The following is a 19,592-nucleotide window of genomic DNA, read 5'->3' as shown; positions in this document are numbered from 1 at the left end:
ACCATACCATCACTTTCTGAGCCTTTCAATGATGACCACAGATTATTGGCTTGAAAAACAAATCAGCAGTAGCAAGATATTTCCACCTGCACTAATACAACCTACTAAAGTTGTGTTCTCTCTTCCAGAACTTTGTGTTATATGATGAACTGGTTTACCTCTGGGTGCCACAACTTTTGTTATTGATGGGACAAGTGAGAAAGAAGTCTCATCAAGATTGTAATAAGTTCTGGATCATCTGTTAGAAGTCTTTCCACCTTTCCAAGTCTGACCAGATCATAAAAGCTGTAGATAATGAATAGGTCATCTGTGGCATCTCTTCTAGCTTGTTGTAATGCGTCTGGTTCTTCACTGTCAAATCATGATGCTTCTTAAAATTTTGGAACCAGTCTTCTCCTGGACTGTTGTTGGTGAAGGGATTACAAATGTTGTGCTCAGTCGCATACTTTGTAATGGTATGCTTCACTTCTTTAGTTAGTGCGAATCCTCATTTGGCCATACATTTCGACAATTCCGCTAGTTCCCTTTCTTCATCTTCTGGAATGATTATTTTCTTTCCAGCTGTGCCCAGAGAAGGGCTGCACCTAACCCTGCCATTGTGGACATCAATTGGAAGGTTGGAGCAGAGTGGGAGGAGCCAGAAGAATCTGAAAGAGCCTGAAACAAGTGTTTATATTACCTATATACAAGTGCTGCGAGGACTAACCAGGTCCAGGAGTATATTTACATTGATTGATTCAAGCTACAAAAGCACTCTGAACTTATACAGCATGTGTTACCAGAATTACAATTTAACCACCCAGAGATCACTCAATGCTTTATATACATTTTTAACTAGAACGTTGAGCCGTAGTAGGCTTCCTTATATTTATCATAAAATATTTCTACATCTTTTATACAAGGCGACAAATTGATTTTAGAAGCTGATTGTGATATATTGTTAACATTCTTGTGTTAATTAGTGTCAGCAACATTATTGCTAAATACTCTTTTTACTGCTTTATTCTGTATTAATCAGTACTAGATTTGTTAACAAATATAAATTTAGTTTTTTGCAGTTCATAGCACTTGGTTTGCTACATGTCCCCACTCATCTTTTTATCATTGTTATTTCTTTTTATGTCCTTTTATTTATCAAGAAATCTAAGATATTCAATTTCTCTTTTTTTGCTGCATGTTCATCATTACAATCAAGTAAATCAGATATATATATCTGTCAGCGCTCCCAGGGGTATATTTACTAACTGGGGGTTTTAGAAGTGGAGATGTTGCCCAAAGTAACCAGACTACTTAACATTTATCTAGTACCTTCTAGAAGATAATTGCTAGAATCTAATTGGATGCTATGGGCAACAACTCCACTTCTAAAAACCCGCACTTTAGTAAATAAACCCCTTCAGTAGAACACTCCTTCTGCCGACCTACCATCTTCCCATAGTGCAACTTAGTTCCATCTATTCACCAGGTAAACCACTCACATGCACCTGGCCATCCACATGATGTAAATGAAAATGAGATTCATCAGACCAGGCCACCTTCTTCCATTACTCCATGGTTCAGTTCTGACTCTCAAAGTACATTCATCTGTGGACCGGGGTCAGCATGGGCATTCTACTGGTCTGTGGCTACGCAGCAAGCTGCAATGCACTGTGTGTTCTGACACCTTTCTATCATAGCCAACATTAACTTTTTCAGCATTTTGTGCTACATGACTAGACAGGCTTGCCTTCACTTCCCACGAGCATCAATGAGCCCACATGACCATGTTGCAGGTAGATTGGTTGTCCTTCCTTGGGCCACTTTTGGAAAATTTAAACCACTGCATACCGGGAACATCCCAAAAGATCTGGAGATGATCTGACCCAGTCATCTAGCCATCACAATTTGGTCCTTGTCAAAGTCACTCAGATCTTTACAATTGTCCAGTTTTCCTGCTTGAACCATATTAACTTCAAGAACTGACTTCACTTGCTGCCTAATATACCCCACCACTTGATATGTGGCATTGTAACAATATAATGTTATTCACATCACTTGTCAGTGGTTTTAATGTTATGGCTCATTGGTTTATATACATATATATTTACCTATCCTGTATATCAGAGGTTCCCAAACTCCTCCATTACAGTCCACATTTTAAGGATATACATGCTTGAGCACAGGTGACTTAATTAGTACCTCAGTCAATATGAGTTAATCATCTGGACACAAGCATGGATATCCTTAAAATATGGACTGTAATGGCTGCGTTTGGTAACCTCTGCTGTATATAACACCAGATGTGTCCACACACAACTAGCCTCAATATGCCATGCACGGCAAGAAGCCTAGTGCAAGTGAGCCGATAGGTTCTGCTCGGAGCAACTTGTGCCTATTGTCTTTTTGCCCGAAAATGCATTTTAGTTGCAAATGGATGTGACAAACCGCTTCACAATGTGCTGAATTTAATGTGACACTTGTATATCGGTGCTCCACTCAATCTGTTTACAAAGCACAATGGACTTTTGCGTGGAAGAAAGCTGTGGCCACTGCGGGAAGCATTCGGGAAGCCGAAGGATGGCTTCCAGACTGTCTAATCCCAGCAAGGGTTAAAGGACAGGCGACGAAATCCCAACGCCTGTCATTTTTCTTACACTGGAAGCCCAACACCCGGCTTACCGAGTGAAGCCGGGCACAGACAGCTGGGGGGGGGGGGTTGGGGGATTGGATTAGGGTTGGGTTTAGGGTTCCCGGGGGGGACTTAGGTTTAGGCAGCGGGGAAGGGGGGGGTTAGGTATAGGCACCCCTAAGGGAGGGTTAGGGGGTAGAATAGGTTAGTCAATACTTCCCTTTCGACGATCGAGATTTTCACTGTTGCTGGGATTTGAACCGCCGGCCATTCGGCCGTCGGTAAATCATACAGAGTCCGGCCACTGCATCGTATCACTTTAAATACAGATTTAGTACCACACAGATATGCAAGTGTCGCATATCAAATTAATTAGTGCAGTCTCATGAAGTGGTTTGTGGCATCTCTTTGCAGTTAAGATGCATTTTCAGGTGAAAAAGATGAAAAGTCACTTGGCGCAAGCAGAGTCAGACGGGACCTCGCGCACTGAGAAGGGCTGTGTGGCGCAACTGCAGCAAGAGGAGGACACATCTGTAGGACCAGATTCAATTAAGATAGAGGTTTCAATATGTTGCTGTGCATATTATTTGGTAATTATGGCAACAACACCTTGCACCTTTATAAGATGTAGGCAAAAACAAGTGTGGTTTTCCTACCCAGAAAACTCACATAATTAACATGCAAGATTTTCATGGAACCTTGTTGTTAAGAGAAACTTTCAATTGTTCAGATGATAAAACAACCGATTATTGGGCAGCACAGACTGTGTAATGGTTAGCGTTACTGCCTCACAGCACTGAGGTTGTGGGTTCGATTCCCACCACGGCCCTAACTGTGTGGAGTTTGTATATTCTCCCTGTGCTTGCGTGGGTTTCCTCCGAGTACTCCAGTTTCCTCCCACACTCCAAAAATATACTGGTAGGTTAATTGGCTTCCTACACAAATTAACCCTAGTGTGTAAGTGTGTGAGCATGTGATAGGGAATATAGATTGTAAGCTCCACTGGGGCAGGGACTGATGTGAATGGCCAAATATTCTCTGTACAGCACTGCGGAATATGTGTGCGCTATATAAATAACTGGTAATAATAATATTAATTATTCAGTTTATGGCCGTGAATGATAACAGTTCACAGCATGCAAACAGCTGAAAAATAGTCTGGAGTCTTATTTTATTAAACATGTAAAATTATCCTGACACTCGTTCAGCTAATTTCATGTTGCGAGTGCAGATCATACTCGTACATCTTGCAGTGAATGGCTATTGTTGCACCATCACTCTGCCCCATGTCCATTCCATCGGATTATGCAGTCTATAGCCAGCATAACAGACTGTATTGGTAACAGAAGAATTACATTACTAAAATTAAGAAAATGAAAAGGAAAAAAAAAAACATTCCAAGACAAATAAAAAAAAATCTGAATTAATTTTATTATAACCATACCCTATACATTTTAGTAGCCATCTTACTTCCCCTACTGACTTTTTTTTTAAAACAGAAAAACAGTGTTCATGCACTAAATCAATGATCTGAATTCCAGTAATAATTATAAACTTTTTCAACAAGAGTTTACAATCAAATAGAGAACATTGACAGGAACTATCACAGTCATCGGATAATCGTAGATCTGCACAGTAAGTGTATTCACATATGTAAAATTGCCATAACTGCTGAAAAGTGTTAAAGCTACATTTAAAAATGCACATTCTTCATAAAGAAAATAAAACTCATGTTTAATTACACAGGTTTGAAAGAGAACATAGTTGTATTTTTTGTGTCACATAACACAATTATAAATTATTCCTGAAACTATCTTGGGGAAAAAAAAGCAGTCAGAAAAAGTGTTACCTAATTTGACTACCAGTCTATTGACTTAAGCAGAAATGTATGTTTCCCCATATAGAACAACCTCCAGAGTTCTAACAAGCTTGTGCAATTAAATAGATTAAATAAGTTATAGATAACCTAGAATACATTTAAAAAAAGTTAACAGTATTAATAGGAAAATCATGTTAACTTTTTTTCTGGTAATGAAACCATAGCTTGTAAAAGTTCCAATGAAATGCCTAATGGATGGCACAAATGTCAAATTCTAATTTGTGTTTAAAAAAATGATTTAATATAGAGAACTTTATTATTTACCTAGTAAGAGCTTTTAATATTAGAAAAGGGAAAATTACATATTTTATTAAAGTAGTTGCCAGTTTGTCATATGTTTCTACATTCAAAGAATTACTGTAAAGAATCCATACAAATAAATCTTACTAATTATTTGTAGTGAGGAAGGAATAAAGAAAACCTATTCTAGAACAAGTATTACATTATACCAAAGTATCCTCAAAAACCTTTAAACATTGACAAACAATATAACATGAATCCAAACTAAAATCTCACACAGACATGTTTGCACAATATCTTTCCATTTTTGCAGAATAATTTTATAATTTTTGCAAAATCTGGAGCCTACATACTGTATACAGGCATTTAGAGTTACATGCATTTTTTTCACAAGTGACTATTTTGCAGCCAAGCACATACTAATATACAGCATCATAGTAACACTGCATTTTAGAGTTGGGCCAGGCTTTGCCCCCACATAATGAAGGTTGTAAATTTAAAATTCTCTCTGTAATACAAAATTATTTTTATTTTCAAATACAATTTGCAACCAGTATCTAGATCAGTGTTTCCCAACTCCAGTCCCCAGGGACTTCCAGCTGTGCATGCTTTACAGATCCCTTAAATATCACAAGTGAAAAAATGAGCGCCACCTGTGGATCTTTTAAAATATATCAGCCAGTAAAGATTTCTCTAGTGTACCAACAAGGAGATCTGGAAAACATGTACTGTTAGAGCTCCAGAAGCACTGGAGTTGCAAAATACTTATATAGATATTTTCTGTGACCATTTTATTCAAGAATTTCCATAATGCAGAAACCAGACACTCAAAGCAAAATAGCTAAGGCATTTAATGGACAGGGTCATGAAAGTTTACTTTTACATATTTTAAAACATTTTATATTGAAATCAGACCAAATAATTTGCCAATGTACTTATTACATAAGTGGGAATCTACAAAAAAACAAAACAGAAAAACAACACACATTAAGCTGCAATCTCACAAGGTGTGTGGTTTTTAACATCTAAAGCAAGTTTTTGGTTTCACACACCTCAAATCTGTTATTTTGTAGGCTCTACATCCCTTACCACCTATATAGCTGCAAATTCAACTGGAAGGCATTTGTGTTCAAACACTTTTAGAGCTTGTTCATTAGAAGATGGTCACCAAATCTGAATCAAATCCCTTCTGTCCACATACATGTTGGAAGAGGAAGTGAGCATAAGAGCCAATTGTGCTGTGAATGGGCACACTAAAAAAGGGGGTTACAAAGACAGTCTGCTAACTATATTACATGTCATGTGACTATGATTGCCCTAGTAATCATATGAAACATTGCAAATGTAAATCATTAACAACATTTAAAGACTACAAATGGTAAGGAAAAAAGATTACACTACAATGTCTCAGTTCACCAGAATTATTTTTTAAACCCACAAACATTCATGGGATTGCAGCTTCAAGAAGTGAGAGCAAAGCAAACGTAATTTTACTTTGGAAGCTCCTGCATGTGCTTCATAAGACTATACAGTAAATTCATAGCAATGCTATGTAATAAGTATATTTTGTTCCAAACCATTGGTAGTAAATAGTTTGGAAGCCAAATGCAGTCATTAAATATTAGTTTAGCACTTACATTTCACAGCTAAAGTAACACACAAACATTTCATTAGGACAAAAGATTTCCACATACTGTAAGCAGGAAATTTGATCCAGATTATTCAAAAATTCAAGTACTGCCACAGGATCCCCTTGTCAAGCAATATAACCAGGATTCCTTTACATTAAGAAAATAAAAAGATGCATATCATCCAGGAAGACCTGGTATGTGAAGTCAATTCTTTTTGACTTGCTATCCACTGCCATTGTAATTCATGCACTTGTATGGTCATACATTTAGAAAGAACATTGCTTAAAAAGTAATTGATGGATAAGAACAGAGAAATAGCTTACATAAAATTAGGTCTAGGTTTAAAAAGTTGACATTTAGATTTTCACAATACATGACAAAGAAAGGATACATATGAGAGAAAAAGAAAGAAAACATGGAGTGTGCCACAAAAAGGTCACCAAAACATTCAGATGGGTATTTGCAGTTGAAATTTAACAATTACAAAAAAATAATAATTTCCTCAAAAAAAAAAAAAAATCTAACTTTTATTAAGCAATGGGTTTCTCAAGACACCTGTGTTTTTGACCTAGTACTTCTTTTTTTTACTGGCAGATCCACAGGGGAATTTTTATTAGTTTTGTGATTCTTTTTATGCTGGTCCAAATCTTTCTTTTTTGCAAATGCTTTACCACACATATTACATTTAATCAGTGAGAAGTTTTTGGTCACCTTAACTTCAATACCAGCATCACCCCCATCACACCTTTTGTTGGAAGATGAGGAAGGACATTCCAGCCTTGAACTCACTCTTTTAAGTTTGTCTTGTTGGTGACCTTTTTTTGAAACCTTTTCCAAAATTGTTTCAATTGGCTTTTTTATAGCTCTACCTTCCAAGCTTGCAGTTATTTTAATCAGAGCACGTTGTGACTTTTTATGTACTACAGTTATGTGCCTGATTACATCACGCTTTCGACGAGTATCATATGAGCAAAGAGGACATCTGTAGAACTTAACAAAGATGCAGTTTCCATCTGTATGCAGCTCAATATGTTTTGCTAGATTCTGTTTAGATGTGAACTGTCTCTTGCAGAGTTTACAGTAAAGTTGCTTGAAGTCAAAGCCAGCTGACAATTTAGGCTTCTTATGCTTCCTTTTCCCACCAGCAGGCGATGTACCAACTTTAGGAGAATTCCCATCGGGTTTTACTTTACTTTTTAATGTAGCTGTACTCTTTTTTTCATGTGTGTGATTTGTTCCCTTTGTTTCACTTTGGGGAGAGCATGTACCAGAATTTGATGAAGAGCAAGCACCATTTGGGCCTTCAGTTTTTATTTTACTGTCTGAGGTGCTGACATTAAGTCCTTTGTTGGATTTGACAGGTGTTCCACAAAGACTTGTTTTGTGTACTATTTGCACATGCTTTTCGAGCAGCAAGTAGGATGTATAACGTCTTTTACAAAATGGGCAGTTACATGAAGCAATATTAATTTCAGACTTTGCTGAAGGTTTTTGTGTACGAGGAACAGTCTTAAGTTTTTTTTTAGGAGTTACAATTTCAGGACTCGCATTTTTACCAGATTTTACACTGTTTTCTGGAGTGACAGAGTCTCTCCTCATTCCTTTATGAACTTCATCAATATGTCTCCTTGTATTTGCTTTTGTAGCAAATGATTTGTTGCATATGTGGCAGCTTTTGCCTGATGTTGCATGGATCACATTAGTATGCCCTTTGGCAGAAGACAAGAAAGTGTTTCTATGGACCTCAATGAATTTCTTTATATCTTCCAACTTTTTCTTGTGAACTTTTTTAATGTGTCGACGTATGCTCCTTCTACAATTGAAATCCTTTTTGCAAACTCTGCATGAAAATGGATTGCTGTTACTAGCTCTCTTAAAAGATCTTACAACAAAAGTTGATGTAGGTGGATGGTCAGCATTTGGGAAACTATCCGTAGTCTCATTTTTAACATTCTCAGGAGACTGTTCTAAGGTTTCTGGAATCACAGAGGTCTGAGGAGCAGAAACAGATTCCTCCTTTTCAAGGTCAACTGTTTCAGTGTTGTTTGTATCAAGGTTTACTTCACTAACCGGCTTAATAATCTGAAACACTGCATTTTGGTTTGTTTGGATAGATTCTAATTGTATGACTAATTCCGGTTTATTTGCTTTTGGATATATTACTTCCAGTAAATCTTTTATTGCTTGGTTTGGTTTATTATTTTCATTGGAAGGATCTATAGTTAAAAAAAAAAAAAAAAAAAGAAGAGCAACATTATGCAAAGAATGGGACAATGCAAAATCAGTAGATAAATTTGTATATGCCATTGATATTGTTTGAGATGAGAGATCCACTTTAAAGCACAGACAGAGCGACTAGGTCACATTATCATATAGCAAAGGATGTGTATTACAAATCTGAAAAACAAATTCAATATAAATATATTACATTTAACTAAATATACCTACCATGCTCTCTTGGGGGGTGGTTGTGATTGCTCTTCCTGCCGATTCCCCCCTCTCCATTAAGTAGCGATAAGTTAGTTTTCTGTATCCCAATACATCCTTTTTTTTCTAAATATAGGTAAGGGAAGCTCAAACTCAGTAGTTCAGATGGAAAATGCTCTATTAATAGGCTGTTACGATTACATATTTATCTAACAATAAATGCGCTTAATAAAGATCTAAGAGTATTTTATGTATGGGTTATAAAGGTCTTTATAGCTTCTCTATCTAACAGGTCATATTAAACTGTATGTAAACACAAATCTAAGGCCACTACTATAAACATACTGAAGTGACATGTGCAAAACCTGGGCATCATCAACCATACACTACCGGTCAAAAGTTTTAGATCACCCCCATTTCCCAGTTTTTATTGAAATTTACGCAGTTTAATGTCTTTTTGTACTCTGTGCATAGAACATAAAACATCGGAGCATTAAATTATAGAACAAAAACTATTGAAGATAATAAAAATAATAATTTTAACAAAATAGAATCTAATTTTTTGACTAATTTAAGTAGCCACCGATTGCAGATATCATCACTGAACAAGCTTGTGGATTTCTTTCTACAATAAAAATAAAATACTGTTTAGGCCAGGGAGTTCTTCCCAACACTGTTGCAGTAGTTCCATCAAATGTGTTGCATGTGTAGGTTGCTTTGCTTCACCCTTCTGTCCTGTTCATCCCAAGCAACTTGATGGGATTTAAATCTGGAGACTGTGCTGGCCATTCCATGATTTTAAGCCTACATTCTTGTTCTTTTCCCCAAAGGTAGTTCTAATATAGCCTGGAGGTATGTTTTAAGTCATGATCTTGTTGTAGGATGAACCCTTGACCAACTAACCAACTAGACATAGACTAGCGTATATTGCATGGCTCTGCGATATGCTGTAGTAGCCTTTTTGTTTAAAGGTATATGATATTTGCACTATTTTTTTAAAGTTTTAGAAAAGAACAATAGCAGGAAGCCACAAGTGCTAATATAAAAAAAAAACCTTAAATATTAATAGTATTTGTTCCAATATTTGCATAAATCCCTAGAGGGGGTGTTTATAGTATCCTCCGATCTACAAGAACTAGAAACACCACTTCGGGGATCTGCGTTTATAACAGGTATATAGGGAAATTGGTATGGCAAACAAAAAAATATAGCAGAGTACATTTCAAAAGTACAGTATTTTAACATTTTATTTTATCAAAAATACAGTTCGTAATAAAATATATGCATATTTTAACAAAGAAAACAGGTGTGAACAATATGTAGTTATAACACTATAAAATACTCTATTTGTAAAAATAAAAAGCTGAAAGTATCAAGCTTATACATGATATTTCAAGTTGTTTTACTAAGGCGCTGCGCCTTGCCAGATTTCAAAAGGGCAGAATAAGCCCGGCCCTTTTGGCGGTGCCCTGCTAAAACATGGTACGCTCCCTTTCCTTGTGACCATGCCCCCTTTTCAGCGCGCGCAGCAGTGCCCCTTTCTAGGCCCGAGGCCAGACTTGGCAAGAACATTTCCTTATACTGAAGTAGCTGAAATGTCAAGACTCTTGAACGCTGTAACATATAATGGCTTGATAGATTAACACATTTTTTTATCAATTGAATCATGTTCTCTTGTAACAAAAAAAAAAAAAAGTCCTTTGTAAAATAATATCAAAATTTTGATTAAATAGACTTGAATAGAATATTTGGCTTTATCTGGAGAGATAGCACTAACTCAAAATCAAATGGAGTATTCTGAGAGTAATTTGAAACCCTTAACTGTGGCTCATACGCTGGTTGTAGTAGTAACCACCATATAATTGCTGGGTGATATGAGCCATTAGTAACTCGAACATCATATCAGAGTTAATGGGAGTCCTTAAACACCTTGTTTTTAGCCTTTCAAGGTTGACTGTCCAGGTCTCAAAATGTATGAGATGTCAGGCAGTAGTTATGCGTATAATATAATAGCTGTTTTGCCACCATTGCCATACGGGTGCAAGTTCAGGTCTCCGGTGTTCCACAAACAGCCATCACCGCTCAGAAGAATAAACCACGTTAGTTATACGATTAACAGACTCTGGGCCTGATTCAGACCTGCTTGCGAGCGCACAGAGCTCGCAAGCGGGTCGTTGGTCCCCCACTGGGCATGCGAATGCCGAAGCCAGCTCCGTTGTGCGCATGCGCGAGACCTGGCCAGCAACGGGCGCTCTGTCGCTACAGGTCTCGCACCAAAAAGGGGCGGCTGTCGATTGTTATTGACAGCTCGCCCCGTTTTGGAGACGGGCAGGGGGATGGCTGGCCAAACGGAGGCGTTCCCGAAGGAACGCCTGCCGTTTGGGGGCGGCCTCAGTAGTGAGCTTCCGGCTGTATTAAGAGCCGGAAGTTCACTGGGGCTTGCGATGGACGAGACCCTGCCACAAGGGTCTCGATGCAAGCCCGATGGTCGCGACCATCACCTGGCCGCTCGCAAATGCTGTGGGTGGTCACCCACAGCTTAGCGAGCGGCCAGGAGGGCAGTTCCAAAAAATAAATAAAAAAATGCCGCCCCGATTCAGAGTGAGCGCTCTGACAGAGCGTCCGGCTCTGAATCAGGCCCTCTGTGCACTATCAAGGTCCAGCACACCTGTTAGACCACAAATGACGCGTTTCAGCCCCTGGGAGGAGCCTTTATTAAAAAGAATAGCGATATCTAGATCCACTCATTTATATAGCAGGCAGATAATGCAATTCAAAACACCTGCATTTAATTGTTCCATATATTTAAACAAAGAATATGGAAGCGTGCTCGATTTCTTATCAAACTGTTTAAAAAAAATAAATAAAAAAGAGTTATGGTATAACATACCTTTGTTTACTCTTTCTCCGAGGTCCATAGGGTCCACGGTTGGAGTGAACTAGGCAACAAACAGTTAAAAGCTTCGGCTCCCAGGATGCACTGGGTCCTCCATAAATACCACGCCCCTGGCTACAGGCATTCAGTTTGTTACCAAGCCCAAGGTAGGAGAAGGCTAGAGGAGAAGGACGGACAATTGTACCACAGAAACGCTCTCTCTAAGAAGAGGGAATCATAGAAATACAAATGAAAAAGATTACCCAACACCACCAGGTAACCTGTGAACCCTATGGACCTCGAAGAAAGAGTTAACAAAATGTATGTTATACCATAACTCTTATTTTCTTCTTCAGGGTCCACAGGAATTACCTTGGGGATGTCCCAAAGCAGTTCCCTTAAGGGTGAGAATGCTCCTGTTTAGTAGAAAGGAGAATCCGACGCCCAAAGGAAGAATCCTGAGAGGCAAATGTATCAAATACGTAAAATTTGAGAAGTGTGGTCGGAAGACCATGTGGGTGCTTTGCATAATTGTTCAACAGAGGCAAAACAACGAAATGCCCATGATGATCCCACAGATAGAGTAGAATGTGCCGTCACTGTGTTTGGAACAGATAGATCAGCTTGTGTGTAAGCCTGAGAAATTGTCATACAAAGCCACCTAGCCAGAGCTTGTTAGTTAGCTGGCCAGCCTCGCTTATGACAGCCATATAACACAAAAAGAGAATCCGATTTCCTAATGGAGTTGGTGCGATCCACGTAAAGACGTAGGATGCGTACAACATCCAGAGAAGCTTCACCTTCAGAGAGGCCTGAAGACTGGAACCACAATTTCTTAAGCGGGATACAACCTTAGGAAGCTTACCCGCCCTGGTACGAAGGACAGTTCTATCTTGATGAAAGATAAAAAAGGGAGACAGACAAGAAAGGGATGCCAAATCAGAGGCCCTATAGGCAGAGGAGATAGCCATAAGAAAAACGGTCTTTGCTGTCAACCACTTAAGGTCTACTGATTTCAGGGTTTCGAATGGGGGAGCCTGTGGAGCCCTGAGAATCAAAGACAAATCCCACAGAGTTACCGGAGGGACAAATGGAGGCTGAACCCTCAGAACACCCTGAAAAAAATTCCTAACTTCAGGCAGTGGGGCGATCCTTCGCTAAAAATAAACTGAAAATGCAGATGCCTGAACCCTCAGGGTGGCCAGGCGGAGACCCCGGTCTAACCAGCCTGAAGAAAAGCAAGCATTGGAGAGACCCTAAAAACTTCAGGATCATATTTTATATGCTTACACCACTGATCATATGAGTTTCAAACTCTGTAATAAATGCGGGCAGAGGAAGGTTTCCATGCCCTAAGCATCGTCTGAACTACAGAACTGGTAAAACCTTTGGCTCTTAAGATGGAACATTCAAGAGCCACGTCGTCAAAGACAGATGAGGAAGGTCTGGATGAAGGCAGGGACCCTGTGTTAACAGGTCCCGATCTTAGAGGAAGAGACCATGGAGTGTCTATGGAGAGACTCTGAAGGTCGGTGAACCAATGGCGTCTGGGCCAAGCAGGGGCTATCAGTATTACTGTTCCACCCTCTTGTGGTGTCGGACTGTATCTGGACAGGCCTGCCCTTCAGTATATCCTGTGCTTGAACTAGTGCTCTGAATACTGCATGCAGTTCCAGGATGTTTATGGGCAGGAGACCTTCCCTGGTCGTCCATCTTCCCTGAAACGTGAGCCGACTGGTCACTGCATTCCCTTTGCGGAGGCTGGCATCAGTAGTGAGCAGTACCCAATCTGGAATTCAGAATGGATGACCCCTGTTCAGACGACACATCTGCAACCATCATGATAGGGATAGCCGAACTTCCGGAGAAAGACAGATAGTCTGTGACTTTATCGACAGGTAGTTTCTGTTCCAGCGGGAGAGGACTAGCCGTTGCAGTGGTCTGGAGTGGAACTGAGCATATTCCACCATGTCAAAGGTGGATACCATGGATCCCATAGCCTGCATCGCTGAGTGAACAGATACTGACTCTGACTGTGGAGAAACCTGCGAATCCGCTACTGAAGGGCCACAATCTTGTCTTCTGGCAGATATATCTTCTGTGCCAGAGAATCCAGGCGTGCACCACCTACCTGTTGTACTGGAAGAAGTTACGACTTTTTCCAATTTATGATCCAGCAGTGTCTGTGTAGACAGGCAATCGTCAGTCTGAGATGATGATGCAACAATTGTGGAGACTGTGCCAATATCAGGAATGGCAGTCATCACTGCCATTTTCTTGGTAAACACCTGAGGGGCTGTTGACAAACCAAAGGGCAGCGCCTGAAATTGGATAGTTCTGCAGATACACAAACCGCAGAAACCGTTGGTGGGAAGGTGTAATTGGCATATGTAGATATGCATCCTGAATGTCCAAGGACACCATAAAATCCCCTGGTTCCTTTGCCAAAACAATTGACCAAAGGGTTTCCATATAGAACTTAGGCAAACGGATAAATGTGTTGAGACCCTTTAGATTCACAATAGGCCGATGAGAACCTTGGGTTAAAAAATAAGTTGTAATAATAACCCGTTCCTTGTTGATTCACTGAAACCTGGACTATTACCCCTGAATCCAGCAGGGAATGAATGGCCTGCTGGAGGGCCAAGGCCTTCGCAGACTCCGCTGGAGGAATTGTGCAAAAAAAACCTTTGCAGGGGACTTCTCCAGAAAGTAAGGCCGTACCCTTGAGACCACCTCCCGAATCCAGGCATCTGTTGTGAGATGCCCGGTATCCGAAAACTGAAGATGTCTGCCTCCTACCCTGGGGTTCCCCAGGGGGAGGCCAGTCCCATCAGACAATGGGTTTACCGTCCGACCTGGAAGCCCAAGGTTTCTTAGATTGCAGTCTCCTACGAGAACTGGATCTGGAGGAAGACTGACCCTTTGCTTTTCCTTGTGGCCGAAAGGCTAGAAAGGACAACTGCCTAGGTCTAGGAGTAGATGTTGAAGGCAGACCAGCCGCTTGGAGGCTGCCACCATTGCTACAATCTTATCCAACTCTGTGCCAAACAGAATGCCTCCCATAAACGGAAGGGATTCCAGGGCCTTCTTGGACCGTGCATCTCCTTTCCAGTCCCTTAACCATAGGGCTCTGCAATCCGCAGCTGATGCCTTAGAGGACAGAATACCGGCGTCTAATGCTGCCTCTCCCAGATAGGAGGCTGCCTCCTTAATATAGGAGATAATTGTCAGCTGTTCTCTGGTAGCCTCTGGAAGAGTATTTTCCAGTGCCTTTGTCCATTCCTCAATGACCTTAGAAACCCAGGCCATAGCCATGGCCGGTCAGGTAACATCTCCCGACAGAGAGAAGACTGCCTTGAAAGAGGTTTCAAGTCTTCTATCTGTGGAATCCTTAAAGGAGGATGCAGATGGTATTGGCAACGTAGCGCTCCTGACCAGATGAGACACATGCGCATCTACGGCAGACGGGACTTCCCACTTAGCGCACTCGGCTGGTAGGAGGGGGTATAAAGCCGTAACTTTTTTTGCACCATGGAATAGTCTATCTGGAGAACTCCATGCTTTCCCCATAAGTTCAGAGAGATGCTCAGACTTGGGAAACTCAAGCTTTCACAACCTTCTGGCCTTTTAAACACTGGAGCCTTCATTAGCTCTGGCTCCTCACTATCTAGGTTTAGCACAGCTTTGACAATCGTAATCAAGGAGGGAACATCAGCCGTTGGAAAATGGTCCTCCTCTCCTGAGAGGAGCCCTGTATATCCTCACACTCATCAGAAGATGCACCAGAGTCTGCAGGCTGGAAGGAGTGATAGGAAGAAGTCGACTGCCTTATGGTTTTAGGCTGTACTGGCCTAACTGCTTGCAGCGCTTGCAGAAATGCAGCAGGGGGCGAAGCCATACTCTGACCCGAGTGGGCATAAACGTCCATCCCGGATGGATGCATAGGGGTATAAACATAGTAGGTTGCAGCTGCTGAGGGTACCCCATAGTAGGCGCCAGCCTAGGAGCAGATAACCTGTCTACAACCTGCACCATGATCTGGGAAAAGGAAGCCCAAGGTGGTTCCTGCCCAGGAGCTGGTAAATTTGACTGCTATGGTGACTCCTTGTAACAGTGACCACATAATCCATTCTGCATGAAATCCTGGAGGGGATAACCCCGCTCTACAGGCCATACATGACACCAGCACAGGGGCTTCAGCCTCCTGCTTTTCAGCTTCTTTGGACATGATATCCCTAGTGTTATGCAAAGTAATATACAATGTGACAGTGTTACACACCCCCAATAAACCACACACCTGTAGCAGAAGGCTTATGAGGAGAAACAGCAGTGATAGCCATAACTGACAGTCATTCAGGAATAAAAAGGCAGTGTAACACACAGATTTCACAAGTCGCATGCAACGCAAAAAATAAGAGTTATGGTACAACATACCTTTGTTAACTCTTTCTTCGAGGTCCATGGGGTCCACAGCCATTACGTTGGGGTATGAATCCCGGTCACCAAACAGTTAACACAAACGAGCTCTCTGCTCCCAGGATGCACCGGGGTTCCTCCTCATATACCCCACCCCCTGCATCAGGTAGCCAGTTCGTTACCAAGCTCAAGCAGGCAGAGACAAACAAAGGGTAAGAAAGAAAAGACCCATACTTACGAGTCCAGACTCTCAAGAGGAGAAACTACGGAAACCTCCCCCAGCACTACGGGTGCATCTGGGTGGGTGTCCTGTGGACCCCATGGACCTCAAAGAAAAAGAGTTAACAAAGGTATGTTATACCATAACTCTTATTTTCTTCTTCGGGGTCCATGGGGTCCACAGCCATTACGTTGGGGATATCCCAAAGCACTAAACCTACGGGCGGGGACGCTCCTGACTCTCGGAAGAGAGGAGAACTCTACGCCCGAAGGAGGCATCCTGAGAGGCAAAAGTGTCAAAGGCATAACAATTGACAAAGGTGTGGACGGAAGACCATGTGGCTGCCCTGCAGAACTATTCAGCAGAGGCACCCCAGCAGGCAGCCCACGAAGGCTCCACTGACCGTGTGGATGTACCTTTACTGAGTCTGGCACCACCAGACTAGTCTGACCTGAGGAATCATCATATGAATCCATCTGACCAGCATCCGCTTATCGGCTGGCCAGCCTTATGACTGTCATACAGTACAAAAAGGAACCTACTTCCTCATGCTGTTGGCGCGATCCACATAATTATGTAGCGCACGGCCAACATCCAAGGAAAGCCTCACCTACCGAGAGGCTTGTAGTCTGAAAGCTGGGACCACAATCTCTACATTCATATAGAACCAGAATACCACTCTTGGAAGGTATTCCGCCCTAGTATGAAGTACCGCTCTCTCCCGATGACTTAGTAAAACAGGAAAGCGGGAAGAAAGTGCTGCTAGATCAGAGACGCTCCAGTCTGACGAGATGAACATACTCGAGAAATCTAACCCCCTAGGGCCACATTTTCTCAGTTCACCCCGAAGAACATACAAAGTTTTAATAACTGCAGCCAGAAATAAGTTTCTTATCCTCTGAACTACAGAACATGCTTTCTTAAAGGCGGAGGTCTGAAGAACCATGCCGTCCAAGATGGACGAGTCAGGTCTAGATACAGTAAGGGATCCTGTATTAACAAATCCGAACTTAGCAGAAGAGGCCACAGAGTGTCTATGGAGTGACTCTGCAGGTTGGCGAACCAGCAGCGTCTGGGTCAAGCAGGGGCCATCAGTATTCCTGTTGCATATTCCCGTTAACCCTTAGAGGGAGGGATAGCGGGTGAAGCAAATACGCTAGTTTGAAGTTCTACTCTACTGCCAGAGCATCCACAAACACTGTGCCCGTACCTGGGGACCCTGTGCTTGTGACTCAAGGCCATGAGGTCTACCTCTAGAAGACCCATCCATCCACAAGGCTCTGAAATACCTGTGGATGAAGAGCCCACACTCTCTGGCGTGTATATCCTGCTGGCCTAGGAAGTCCTCTTCCAAATTAAGGACTCCTGGTATGAACACAACCGATCTCGCAGGAAAATTACATTCTGCCCCCTGATGGATGAGGCAGTCTACTGCGGTGGTGTTGATAGATTGCACCTAGACCGGCCTGCCCCTTTAGTATTTCCTGAGCTTCAAAAGCGCTCCTGAATACTGCCCTTAGTTCCAGGATGTTTTACGGAGAGACTGCTTTCATTGTCCCCCATTTTCCTTGAAACATGTGTCGACCTGTCACTGCTCCCCACCCGCGGAGGCTGGTATCGTCCAGGTCCAGAATGGGCGACCCTTGTTGCGACAAACGTCTTTAACGGATAGTCGCTCTTCTGGCGAGAGACAGATCGCCTGTGCTTTTATTTGGAACCCCGGACGTACTGTGGCCGGGCAAATAACAGCTCCTGACAGAGAAAGACTGCCCTGAAACCGGCTTCCAATCTCCTATCAGTAGAACATTTAAAGGCGAATGCCAATGGTACTGGAAAGGGATATAAGGCCTCAACCTTTCTGGTATTATGGATTTTTCTGCCCGGAGAAACTCCATACTACGTTCCCTACAACCCCTGGTATCTCAGGTGGTCTCCCATCCAAGTACTAACTGGGCTCAATGCTGCCTAGCCATCAAGATCAAACAATCTTGGGCATGTCTAGTATGGTCTGGCTGTAGTCAGATTTGGGAGGCTTTCACAACTTTCTGCCATTAGAACACTGGAGCCTCTCCTTATACCAGCTCCACAAGCATAGCTTTGACCCCTCTGATCAGGGAGGAGACGTACTGTTGGAAGACAGTCTTCCTCTCTTGAGAGTGACTCCTGGGAGGAGACCCGTGCCCAAACACCAGAAGATGTACCAGAATCTGAGGGCTGGACGGAGCGTGAGACCGACCGCCTTCTGATTCTTTTGGCTGTACTAGCCTAGCTGCTTGCCATAACTGCTGGAAGGCTGCTAAGGACGAAGTCACCTTTTGATCCGAGTGAGCACACATGTCCCTCAGGACAGATGCCCAGGAAGCCTAAACATGGTAGGTTGCAGCTGCTGAAGATACCTTAATATCAGGAGAGTCGCCAACCTGTCCACAACCTGCGCTATGATCTGGTAGATTTGACTACTGTGGTGATTCTTTAGAACAGTGACCACCACAACCCGTTTATATTAAGTCCAGTGAGGTCACCCCCATCGCCCCTCTCTGTGGCCTGGCCCGCGTAAGGGGCCGACGCCATCTGGTCTTTGGCTGCAAAGACCTAGCAGCCTGTAGTAATTGTTGAACGGCTACTAAAGATGATGCCTGCCTCAACCACTGCCTACAGCACCTGGTATTCCCAGGTGGTCTCCCATCAAAGCACCAACCAGGACCAACACGGCATAGCCTCCAAAGTCAGATGAGACTGGGCATGTCCAGTGTGGTATGGCTGTAGGTGAAATGTCCATTCATGATGGAAATAGAGGGCATAACCATAGGGGCTGCTACTACAGGTCACACATGCCACCAACTCAGGGGCCCCAGCCATCTGTCTTACCTTTTCATTGGACATACAAGGTTTATCCAATGTCTAGTATTAATGTGACCATCATTTTACATCCAATGTACCCAGGTATCTTTGTAGCGGGTTACATGAGGAGAAACAGCAGTGATAGACTTATGCTGACAAGGCAGCATCATACAGCAAATTCCATAAGTCACATGTAATGCACATGATACATAAATATATACACATACATACAAACATACATACATACATACATACATGCATATTCACTGTTCATACACACTAAGCTCTCTGGCCAACTACCAAACACCAGGTAAAACCTAGAGCTCTGTATGACCTGATCACCGCAGTGGAGGCATATATACATACATGCAACAAAATTTTTTAGTCAACTACAAACAGCCGACAAGGCTAAGTAGGACATCAAGCTCTGTATAACCTGGCCATCCACAGAA

At 42.1% G+C, this 19,592-nt stretch overlaps 1 protein-coding gene and 1 pseudogene across 6 annotated transcripts in view; both read right to left on the bottom strand.

The window, feature by feature from the left end:
- Positions 1-4,015: 4,015 nt before the first annotated feature.
- The window catches only part of ZNF800 (zinc finger protein 800), an 80,377-nt gene continuing 64,800 nt past the window's right edge, over positions 4,016-19,592 (bottom strand). For 4 of the 6 annotated variants that reach the window (XM_088457642.1, XM_088457643.1, XM_088457644.1 and 1 more), the window contains 2 exons: positions 8,807-8,911; positions 4,016-8,574 (listed from right to left, as the gene is read on the bottom strand). In XM_088457642.1, the coding sequence (XP_088313768.1) occupies positions 6,905-8,574; positions 8,807-8,911 (1,775 nt within the window). In that variant the 3' untranslated portion in view covers positions 4,016-6,904. The remainder of the gene's footprint in view (positions 8,575-8,806; positions 8,912-19,592) is intronic. The other 2 variants (XM_088457646.1, XM_088457647.1) reach the window with 1 other exon arrangement.
- On the bottom strand, positions 18,949-19,067 carry LOC148537967 (5S ribosomal RNA; annotated as a pseudogene).

This window comes from Taudactylus pleione, unplaced genomic scaffold, assembly GCF_031769625.1.
Source record: "Taudactylus pleione unplaced genomic scaffold, aTauple2 ptg000041l, whole genome shotgun sequence".
Classification (NCBI taxonomy): Eukaryota; Metazoa; Chordata; class Amphibia; order Anura; family Myobatrachidae; genus Taudactylus; species Taudactylus pleione.
The sequence above is the reverse complement of the archived record's forward strand: the minus strand, read 5'-3'. Positions and strand labels throughout refer to the sequence as shown.